The sequence below is a fragment of the Ornithodoros turicata genome, chromosome 1 (assembly GCF_037126465.1).
Source record: "Ornithodoros turicata isolate Travis chromosome 1, ASM3712646v1, whole genome shotgun sequence".
NCBI lineage: Eukaryota > Metazoa > Arthropoda > Arachnida > Ixodida > Argasidae > Ornithodoros > Ornithodoros turicata.
In genome coordinates, this window is record NC_088201.1 from 26,942,533 (window position 1) to 26,954,161 (window position 11,629).

Sequence of the window (11,629 nt, forward strand, 5' to 3'; positions counted from 1 at the left end):
AATCAAAAGTAATACCTCCGTGTCTGTACTTTCCTATGTAGTGCAGTGTCTGGAACGGTTCATGTACAGTGCTATAGGGTTGATCTTATCCTACAAACTCACACTTTTGCTTGTCAAATTGCATGATTGCAACCATGGATCAGACACAGAAACAAAGAGCCACCATCGAATTTTTGGCAAAAGAGGGTTGTGCGCCCCAAGGAAATCCATAATGTTTATGGACATTAGCAATGTGCAGCGTTGGGTGAAGATATTTCAACAAGGAGAAGTCGAATTTGCAGATAAGCAGGGGAATGACCGTCCATCCACATCAGTGACAGACAATAACCGACAACCCTGCAACAGCCGGGACCCACAGGGCATTATTCTAGTTGATTTTCTGAACGGACCTTAGAAACACAATCAACAGCGAAACCTCCGCACACTGTAGGAGCTGAAAGAGGCCATTAGGAAGAAAAGACCATATAAAAACATCCATTCCATACAGATTCATCATGACCATACACTTCACTATTCACGACCCAGGCGATTGTCAAAATGGGGTTGTCCGCCGTGCCTCATCCACCATACAACTCAGATTTGGTGCCCTCAGACTTCTACTTGTTTGGTCCGATGAAGGACAGCCTATGTGGTTCACTGTTTCAAGAGTAGGATCAAGTTATATCAACGGTAAAGTCGTAGGTCAGAAAGCAACCTCCAGATTTTTTTCAAGCTGGATTTGACGTTTGGGTTCGACGATGGCGTAAATGCATTGGAAGTGACAGTGATTTTGTTGAGCAGTAGCTTCTTGTAGAGGAGACATCAGGCTATAATATAAGTTTTGCCTTAATCAATTTTTAAGTTAAGTTGCAGAAAATGAGGAGGCATTATTTTTTACTCCCCCTCGTGCAATTACATTTATTTAAAAAGTTCAGTCACGACTTGCATTGTCAGGAAATATCATAATGTAGAGTAGTAGTCATAAACCATCGTACTATTGTGTGCAGAACAGCAGTCGTTACAAAAACAAAACGTCGAGTCATGGCTGCATTTGGGAAATCATTGTAAATTTCATCATTCTGAGGAGCAACCATGCATCTTCCAATTATAGTGTGCAGAGGATTAATAGCCACGAAAAGTTGAATCATGATTGGGATCGGTAAGGTCACCGTAAAATATTATTGTAAGGAGCAGCTCCGTAGTCATATTTATAGTCATTATATGTTCGAATCCTGAGAGTTGCCGCAGATTTTTCAGTTTGGTGCTCTGCATGGTGATGCTGGATCTTGAATTAGATTCAACAACCAATGGATTAAAATGGGTGGAAAATCTGTTGGTAGGATAGCTGACAGGAAGAGAATAGGAATTTCAACCACTAGCTATGTGCTGGCCATGACATCACGGGGACTGTAAATACTGTTTATTTGTATGTGAATAATCCTTATGGAGTGCAAGCTTTCCATTACTGACCTTTCTTTTACCCTGCTCTTTTTGTAGCTCACCGTCTTGATACCGGTACAGAGTTGGAACAAACTTCAAGAGGCTGAACCGAAATTTTTGCAATCATTTCATGAACAATTATTACTGAACAGAGACTGTAAACACTGCAGTGTGAAAATTTTTACTTCTAAAGCGTCAACGCAATCAGGATAAGACTGAATGAGGCCATAAAAATAATCTGGAAAAACGGAAAACTGAAAAGCCACTCGTATAGTATTGGCTTCCAAAAACAACAAGAGGACTCCCTCCGTCTGAACACTAAAATGTAATGGTACGCATCAGCAGACTTCCACAGCATAGTTTGAGGAACCAGACTGCAGAATTCCATGCATACCACATAGTGCACATTAAATCTGTTTTCTTTTTTATGTGAATATGTTCTATGAAGACACTAGAAATGTGCTTCAACTGACCAAGGAAACTATTCCATTTGCCATATGGAATGGGAGTCTGTGTGATATCAAAGTGGTGTAGACGCTTTACAAGTAAGAGCAAGTCAGCGCAACAGCAAGTCTTCCTCACAGTCAATAATGTGAGTACACAGTCTATGATACGTATTGCGATAACTCTTCACTTGCGGCTGCTGGGTAAACTTGGGTATTTGTCTCTAGCATGCATGTGGGCATGCCATGCAAAAGGAGCAGCACATTAACCATGAAAAGTGCAATGCAGTATCGGCAAAGCATCTTTCAAGGAAAGCAGATTTTCGCTAACTATGTATTGTGGCAAACTGGAAGTACTGAAGTACTTGGGAAGACAGGCAGTTGTAATTGCAACTTACTTACCTTTTGGAAGTATTTTTTACAATCTCATGCATCCTGCCCTGAAGGGCCATCTCAATGGACGACTTCAGAAAATCCCAAAGTGCTTAGCGCCGCTTTGAACTGTGGGAGCTTACTAATATGAAGGAAACGGGTGGCCCCCAAACTGTTTCAATTTCTCCCCTACCTGTCTATTGTCCGTGTACGTGTCAAGGTCAGCGAAAGCAAAACATGAAGGATTATTCTTCGTTCCCCCGCTCAGTAAGCACCCAGGATGCAATGCGCACGCAAGGAGCACTGGGATTTTCTGAAATCGTCTATTGTCATCCAATGACACTTTTGTAGTTTCAGAGCTACAGTACATAAAATATACCTGCCAAAATAGGCACTGACAAACCACGATCGGTGCAAATACAAACATGTAAGATGACACATATTTGTCTGTACGCTCATAGTTATTCTTCACGCATGTTAGACGAATATGCATCTAGAGACTACAAGAGATTACGGGAGGAGCCATACAAAAATTGCAACATGTTATAATAGGTTTCATTCCAGAGTTGACAATGAATGCAGTACTGTTAATAGAGAGCAGACTTCCAGAGACAAACAAACTGTTTGTTTGCTCCCTGCATCCCCCAACTGCAGAACCCTACTGCAAATACTGCCATAGGATTCTGTAGAGCGCACTACAGTTAACAATGCAGTATGCATATGCAACACATGAAATCAAGGTGCAAGCACTTTTATTTTACTCCCCTCTCATAAGATCAATTTTTCTTATATACATGCACCTAACGGGACTGGTCTCCGAGGTCCTCGATTAGGTCCTCATCAATTTCTGGCCACTTCTCAGTAATGACGTCAAAGACTTCATCTTTCACATCACCCTGAATGACAATCTCATCATCTCCAGTCACTGAAGAGCCACAGGAAAACTTGTGGGAGAAAAACTTTGAAGCATCTTTCAGGTCGATGTCAAATGTACTCAACCCAGTGACAACGGTCACAAACTTCTTTTTGCCCCTGTAAGGAACCAGAAGGAATATTTGTTATTTTTTGTCAAAAACTTGCACTACTTTAAGTTACTCTGATGAATCAGAGGACTGAGTGCAGTTAAGCAGTGAAAAAAAACAACAAGACAACTGATATGATGATTAAGGAAAAAGGTGAATGCAACGGAGCCCGCTTGCATAAATGTTAAGATTCCTCAATGGTGTTCTCAGAAGCAAGAACAATCTGATGGATCTGCCCCTGCAATTAACATCTCACTGCATAAATATATGTGAAGCATTCAGAAGCCCAATGACTGCAACCAATTCTGTATAACACAAAATTACAGGAGTACCCTTGCACTACCCTAAGGCTCTATGTTGCAGGGTTGCTACTGAAACAAATGTTAGTAGTAACCTATGGAAAGAGGAAGATAAAGATAGGAGAAAAGCAACTTGGTGTTCTACACAAGTATCCTGTCTTGCACTGGATTGAAGGCCAAGTGGTTTGGTAATAAGTTATTTTAGAGGCAATTCCCTACTATAGAGAGTTTTCACCTACGTCACATTGTGACGTGGCAGTGGCGTGGCATGCTCGTAAGCTCCTGCCACTGATGGTCACTTTTTGTGCTAACGCCGTTGAAAAATGACAAACTGCGCTATTTTTTAATGCGACAACCATAGTTTTCATAAAATAAAATGCAGACTTGTGCCCGTTACTCGAAAAGTAGTAATAAAATTAGTAGTAAAATAATTGATTACCGTTACCGTTACTTGTATGGAAAAAGGAATTGATTACCGTTACCAAGTACTCGACTCCAAATGTAATTGAGTAATGAGTAGAAAAGTAACGCGTTACTCTCCATTCACGCAAATTGTACCCATCTTTGTGTGCCCCAGAAAAGAAAAGAAAGAGAAAAAAAAGGCCCACCAGCAGTACAGCTGAAATAACAAAAAAAAAAAAAAAAGCCTAGGACAAGTAGATCTGTACGTCTACTGTATTCATCGCACGGGAAGACGTTGACCCGATTGTGGAAGAACATTGCGTGGAACTTCCCCATGACTCACTAAACTTCCAAAGCTTCAGGTGCCACTAGAGTCACTAAATAAGCTCCACTAGAATCACTTATTTAGTGACTCTAGGTACCACCACACAGGTGTAGGAAGAGATTAGGGAGAGAGACCCTGAAATTCCAGAACTTTATTACAATGACCTCCGCTCGCTATAGTACAACGGCCCAACAAAGGCTGGCCGGCAGAACGAGGGAATTGACCTGGGGCAGAACACCTGAAGGATAAGTTAATCTCTGCCGGAAAAGTAATCAATTACTGAGTAATCGATTACTCCAAAAAGTAATTGATTACTCAAAAAATTACTCAAAAATGTAACTGATTACAAGTAACGCAATTACTAGTAACGCGTTATGCACAAGTCTGATAAAATGTGAGAACGACAATGACGAAGTGTCTTTGGGATAAAAGACGGGTACAGACGCGACCGGGTTTCAAAGCACCATTCAAGGCTTCGTTTTTGAACAAGTGCTATTGGTGGGGTGAATTTGTGTAAGCTGGATCACCAGAAAGAGTGAAAAGAAGCACGCGTATAGCCAGGGTGCGCCGGTTCACCAGAAAGAGGGAAAAAGCACGGGTAAAGCTATGGTGTGACGTCATATGCACGCCACCTATATAATCTCAGCAGCTGCACCGAAAAAGTGACCACCACCATGCGGCCAAACCGGTTCGTTGGACGTCATGTGAAAACACCCTATATACAGGTACACCCTGAAGAACAGACTCTGTTCTTACCGGTGCTTCTCATCCTGAGGCTCCTCCCTTCAGACTTCCCTAATGGTTCGGTGGATTTTCTACCTTTCTACGTATACAGATACAGTGCGGACAGTAAACAGAACTTTGATTTTTGGTATCTTTGATTAAGATGGTACAGTTCTGTTTAGCTGTTCGGCTAGCATAAATTAACTTCGAAAGAAAGAACACGAACTATGCACTGAAACACTTTCGTCTGTTCTAAATAGTATATTTCGAACTTTAACTATTTTTCATCTATTCTCTTGAAGGTGTAAGATGAATGAACTCTACGTGATGTATGCGGTTATCTGTACACAGACGAAGTGAACAAGGCGTCATTCACTTATAACAGATTCTATGTTGCAACTCGCACCTGGATGCCCTGGATAAGCATATCCTCTTGTCCTTTTCTACCTTCTTCTTCGCTTTCACCATCCCTTTGCCGCCACGCTTTTGTCGCTTCTTTTCTTCATCCCCTCCTGCTCCAGGCTGGGAATCGTCAGCAACGTTTAGCCGGCGTTCGAATTCTTCTGGGAGGTTTTTCTGGAGCCATTCTTTGCACTTTTGTGCATCGGGATAATACTCGCAGTACTCCAGAGGCATGGTGCACTCACCGCAGTAGATGACTTCAATCGGATAGGTAACCCCCGGCTGTGGTCCCACCGGTAGAGGAGGTTTGGCTGTCATGACTTACAATTTGTAAACGTCTCAATAATACCTAAATACGACCATTTGTTAAGACAACAGAGGAGAGGAAGACCTCACACAAACACTCAGCGTAATTTCCACACGTTCCTTCAAGAAGACAGTCAATGACGATGTCGATTTGGCCTGTACTGTGTGTCCTTTCCTGTGCATTTCCCAAACGTTCATTCAGTGAAGTCGAAACTGTGGTACAGAAGAAACCTGACCTTTTTTATTATCCTTGACGGCGTTCTATTGCGCTTACTTTGTAAATTTTTGCACCAGTGACACGAAACAGGAAAGTCCTTTGTGCGCAAACCCTTGTGCCCTTACGCAAACCGCAGTAATCTGCCACACTGATTGCACTGTTCACAGACAAGTTATTTTTCTTTACAAACGAGGAATGAAGCACATAAGTTTTCCCCTGCTCCTGAAGATATAACTGTAGTTTGTGCTTGCCTTTTCTTTGACGATAAGCAGTTGCTGAGTTGCTGCCATTGTAACCAATGTGGCACTGTGGCAGTAATAATAATAATGGTACGCCAGTCAAAAGGTACCATACAATACAATGCAATACAGTACAATACAATGTTTATTTGTTTAAAAAAATCTTTGAGCAATCTAGTACAAGATCGCTAGAACATTTGGTAGATTATTTTCAAGAAAGTGCTGCCTCATTTTGTCCTTTTCCTTCAAGGGTGCAACGGGTGCATGAACGGGTGCAGCGAAAATAAAGGAAGGATTTCTGGCCGGTGCAGCCATATACGTTTTAAGTTGTTTTATTTTGAATACCGTCTCGCCGTGGCTCGTTGGTCTAGGGGTATGATTCTCGCTTAGGGTGCGAGAGGTCCCGGGTTCAAATCCCGGACGAGCCCTAATTTCTTTTCACCCTTTTTTTTTTACTTTAAAGATGATAGTAACAGTGCCATAATGTTGCACGGGTAACACGTTAGGTTTGTCTGCTTGTTTTGCTCTTCGGGATAAGCTAGCCCCCTAAAACAGCTGAAGGTTTACTACAATCAACTTGTTTTCAATGTAATATTTGTCCCAAATAATCTAAAGTGGAATTGGAATGTTACTTGATTTTCAATGGGATTTGTCTGTATGATGTTCAATTACATTTTTGAGACATTTTCAGTGGAGACATTTCCACCAGGGAAAGTACTAAGCAAGTACCCATGAGATACTTTGAAGTACTCATAAAGCACATTGCCAATTTAGTTTGTATACACATGGATGAAAAGCACGGTTCAAACCGTCATTTTTATGTTGGCTTTGTTATCTGCAGAAGTGTAATCCATGTGACCATTTGAGAATAGTGAAATGCATGAATGAAAACTATATGTGTGACTTTCAGTCTGTTATTATACTTAACCATGTAAAAATGAGCCATAGAATCATGTTTTGGGAGAACTCCAGGGACAAAGCCAAGCCAGCTTGCTACCTATCGCAGCGTCATAACGTGCAACTGTCTGGGTTCCCAACCTGGGATCCGCCACCGTTCAGAAACACAAAAATTATTTCTTCGCATTTCGTCGAGTTTTGACTGCAGTCTCAGTTGTGCACTTGGAGTACTTGACGGAAAAGTACTACAAGAAAAATGTATTTGGCTACAGTACAAAGTACACAACCTGAAAGGAATGTACTTAAAGTATACATAATACTTATCATACGTTGATGCACTCAGTAAATTGCAATATACAGTACTCGATTCTTTCATTAACTCGCGGTTGTCGAAAATATTCTTATTTCAATTTACTGACGCCATTGGCGCAAATTTCAAACAAGGGCGATTCACCACCTTCACCCTGCCGGAGAGTAATATTACTCTCCAGTAGGGAGAAATGTGTTATGCTACTCCCTTGAGGGAGTGAGGAGACTCCCTTTTTGAGAGTAATTGTACTCTCCAAAAGGGTGGTATATATGTGGCAAAAAAGGAGTTAAAGTACACCCTTTTCTTAAGAGTGTACATGGACAGATCCCTTGCGACCGGAGCACATCATTTGTTGAGTGAAGTTACAGAACAGTGAAGCAAACAAAAACGATGTGCTCCAGTGAAAGCTTTCTGTGCGAGATGTCACCGAAAAACCACCACCTCCACCGTGTGGTGAAACGTGTGGTGACGGTGGCTGATGTTGTTTCTACGACACGACGCTGCTACAGGGCAATCTGCGAAATCGCCTGCGACGACTGGTCATACACCCCAATAATTTCGCCCCCTCTTCCTCGTGAACGGCTTTGCCCCCGAAGGTGAAACTGGGTGATTTTTCATCATTGACCAAAGTTTATCGAACATAGTTTTTTTAATCGAATCGGAGATCCTAAGGTTGCTTGTTCGAAATTCGGTGGAACTAGCCAGCCACCAATTTGCAACTGCAACCAAGGAAAAGCCTTGTCACAAAAAGGCATACTGATCTATTGTTCACAAATAAAGCAGTTGAAGGGAAAACAGTTGACACATTCAGAAGAGAACGGTGGGAGATTAGCAGACGACACCGTCAGTAACGTCATTACCCACAACCGTACCACCCAGCGGTTAGACGAGAGTCGCTCATGGAGGTGCTTTCGACGACCGTTGAAACCAACTGCCTTCTAAAACGCGCGTAGCGCCAGCAAGCGTGTAATGTGTCAACTTTAAAAGGGTATTGAATCCAATGCTGCTTGACAGGTTGCCACGATACGCGCTTGCTGGCGCTATGCGCGTTTTTAAGGCAGTCGGGTTCAACGGTCTTCGACGATCTGCCCGTATAACTGGGGTAGCGCAAGGTTATGATGTCATTGAGTACGGATACGTTTTGGGACGGGGCCCATCTACTTCCATCTACTCATCCAGCTCGACCATCGCGTTTCACTTTTGAGAACTATGCAGTTTTGGCAATCTAAAACATGAGGATCTTCCCTCCGAAAACGAAACGTTCAGAATTCGCGTTTCGCTCATCCAACTCGACCATCGCGTTTCACTCCTGAGGACCATCGATAGCTTCTTCAGTGGCAATCTAAAACATGGAGATTTTCCCTCCGAAAATGAAACGTTCAGAATTCACGCTTTGCTAATCCAACTCGACCATCGCGTTTCACTCCTGAGGACTATCGACAGCCCATTCAGTGACAATCTAAAACATGAAGATCTTCCCTCCGAAAACGAAACGTTCAGAATTCGCGTTCCGCTCATCCAACTCGACCATCGCGTTTCACTCCTGAGGACTATCGACTACTGTACAGCTGTACTGGGAACTGTACTGAAGAAGCTGTACAGCTTCTTCAGTGACAATCTCAAACATGGAGATCTTCCCCACCGAAAACGAAATGTTCAGGATTCGCGTTTCACTCATCCAACTCGACCATCGCGTTTCACTCCAGAGGACTATCGACAGCTTCTTCAGTGGCAATATAAACAAGAAGATCATCTGTCCAAAAACGAGTTCAGAACTCGCGTTTCGCTCATCCAACTCGACCATCGCGTTTTACTCCGGAGGACCATCGACAGCTTCTTCAGTGCCAATCTAAAACATGGAGATTTTTCCTCCGAAAACAAAACGTTAAGAATTCGCGTTTCACTCATCCAACTCGACCATCGCGTTTCACTCCTGAGGACCATCGACAGCTTCCTTAGTGGCAATATAAACAAGAAGATCATTCATCCGAAAACGAAACGTTCAGAATTCGCGTTTCGCTCATCCAACTCGACCATCGCGTTTCACTCCTGAAGACTATCGACAGCTTCACTAGCAATCTAAAACATGAACATCTTCCTTCCGAAAACGAAACGTTCAGGATTCGCGTTTCGCTCATCCAACTCGACCATCGCGTTTCACTCCGGAGGACTATCGACAGCTTCTTCAGTGGCAATATAAACAAGATCATCATCCCTCCGAAAACGAAACGTTCAGAATTCGCGTTTCGCTCATCCAACTCGACCATCGCGTTTCTCTCCTGAGGACCATCGACAGCTTCTTCACTGACAATCTAAAACATGAAGATCTTCCCTCCGAAAACGAAACGCTCAGAATTCGCGTTTCGCTCATCAAACTCGACCATCGCGTTTCAGTCCTGAGGACGATCGAGAGCTTCTGCAATGGCAATATAAACAAGAAGATCATCCCTCCGAAAACGAAACGTTCAGAATTCGTGTTTCTCTCATCCAACTCGACCATCGCGTTTCACTCCTGAGGGCTATCGACAGCTTCTTCAGTGGCGATCTAAAACATGAACATCTTCCCTCCGAAAACGAAACGTTCAGAATTCGCGTTTCGCTCATCAAACTCGACCATCGCGTTTCAGTCCTGAGGACGATCGAGAGCTTCTTCAGTGCCAATATAAAACATGGAGATCTTCCCTCAGAAAACGAAACGTTCAGAATTCGCGTTTCGCTCATCCAACTCGACCATCGCGTTTCACTCCTGAGGACCATCGACAGCTTCTTCAGTGTCAATCTAAAACATAGAGATCTTCCCTCCGAAAACGAAACGTTCAGAGTTCGCGTTTCGCTCATCAAACTTCTTGAGTACGAACATCAATCTTGAGTTGCTTAGTTCCCGCAGGAAAATGCAGCAGCTCAGATTCCTTTACCAAATGATTCACAACAAGTTTAAAATCGACAGCACACTTTACCTGCAGCCTTTCTCTGGCCGAGAAACTAGGCAGTCACGCAGTTTACGTTTTAAACCTTTCAGCGCGAAAAGTGATTGTTTTAAATTTTCTTTCTTCCCGCGGACTGTCCTGGAATGGAATGAGCTACCACAGGCGATAATGAATAGTCCCACGGTTGAGAAGTTCTGTAAACTGATAGCGACAGTTCTGAATTAATGTCTTCTGTTATCACTTTTTGTTGACCTTGTGTGTTTACCTTAAGTGTTATGTATCCCACCCTACTTAGGCTTACTTGTAAGCCAGTAGTATGAATAAATAAATAATAATAATAATAAACACGACCATCGCGTTTCAGTCCTGAGGACGATTGAGAGCTTCTTCAGTGCCAATATAAAACATGGAGATCTTCCCTCCGAAAACGAAACGTTCAGAATTAGCGTTTCGCTCATCCAACTACACCATCGCGTTTCACTCCTGAGGACTATCGACAGCTTCTTCAGTGACAATCTCAAACATGAAGATCTTCCCTCCAAAAACGAAAAGTTCAGAATTCGCGTTTCGCTCATCCAACTCGACCATCGCATTTCACTCCTGAGGACTATCGACAGCTTCTTCAGTGACAATGTAAAACGTGGAAATCTTCCCCACCGAAAACCAAACGTTCAGGATTCGCGTTTCGCTCATCCAACTCGACCATCGCGTTTCACTCCTGAGGACTATCGACAGCTTCTTCAGTGGCAATATAAACAAGAAGATCATCCCTCCGAAAACGAAACGTTCAGAATTCGCGTTTCGCTCATCCAACTCGACCATCGCGTTTCACTCCTGAGGACTATCGACCAGGATTCGCGTTTCGCTCATCCAACTCGACTATCGGGTTTCACTCCTGAGTACTATCGACTGCTTCTTCGGTGGCAATATAAACAAGAAGATCATCCCTCCAAAAACGAAACGTTCAGAACTCGCGTTTCGCTCATCCTACTCAACCATCGCGTTTTACTCCTGAGGACCATCGACAGCTTCTTTAGTGCCAATCTAAAACATGGAGATTTTCCCTTCGAAAATGAAACGTTAAGAATTCGCGTTTCGCTCATCCAACTCGACCATCGCGTTTCACTCCTGAGGACCATCGACAGCTTCTTCAGTGGCAATATAAACAAGAAAATAATTCCTCCGAAAACGAAACGTTCAGAATTCGCGTTTCGCTCATCCAACTCGACCATCGCGTTTCAGTCTTGAGGACCATCGACAGCTTCTTCAGTGCCAATATAAAACATGGAGATCTTCCCTCCGAAAACGAAACGTTCAGAATTCGCG

The 11,629-nt window shown here is 43.0% G+C and overlaps 1 protein-coding gene and 1 non-coding gene across 3 annotated transcripts; one reads left to right on the plus strand and one right to left on the minus strand.

Moving 5' to 3' along the window:
- Positions 1 to 2,969: 2,969 nt before the first annotated feature.
- Positions 2,970 to 6,182, minus strand: LOC135397824 (density-regulated protein homolog). 2 transcript variants are annotated; one of them, XM_064629380.1, is made up of 3 exons: positions 5,988 to 6,182; positions 5,412 to 5,926; positions 2,970 to 3,266 (listed from the first exon to the last, which is right to left on the minus strand). In XM_064629380.1, exons 2-3 carry the CDS (start codon positions 5,723 to 5,725, stop codon positions 3,035 to 3,037), a joined length of 546 nt encoding a protein of 181 aa, XP_064485450.1. In that variant the 5' UTR covers positions 5,726 to 5,926; positions 5,988 to 6,182; the 3' UTR covers positions 2,970 to 3,034. The 2 variants fall into 2 exon arrangements, with proteins under 2 accessions (XP_064485450.1, XP_064485446.1); XM_064629376.1 differs by having other exon boundaries at positions 5,412 to 6,182.
- A 343-nt stretch (positions 6,183 to 6,525) lies between these two features.
- Positions 6,526 to 6,597, plus strand: Trnap-agg (transfer RNA proline (anticodon AGG)). The gene has a single exon. It is a non-coding gene; the product is annotated as a tRNA-Pro (tRNA).
- The last annotated feature ends 5,032 nt before the right edge of the window (positions 6,598 to 11,629 follow it).

What these genes read in the sequence shown, in the direction of transcription:
- LOC135397824 (XM_064629380.1), bottom strand. Translation starts at nt 5,725, where the DNA reads ATGACAGCCAAACCTCCTCTACCGGTGGGACCACAGCCGGGGGTTACC. An exon ending in TGCTTATCCAGGGCATCCAG is followed by an intron (nt 3,267 to 5,411) that starts GTGCGAGTTGCA and finishes GGTTCCTTACAG; the next exon opens with GGGCAAAAAGAAGTTTGTGA.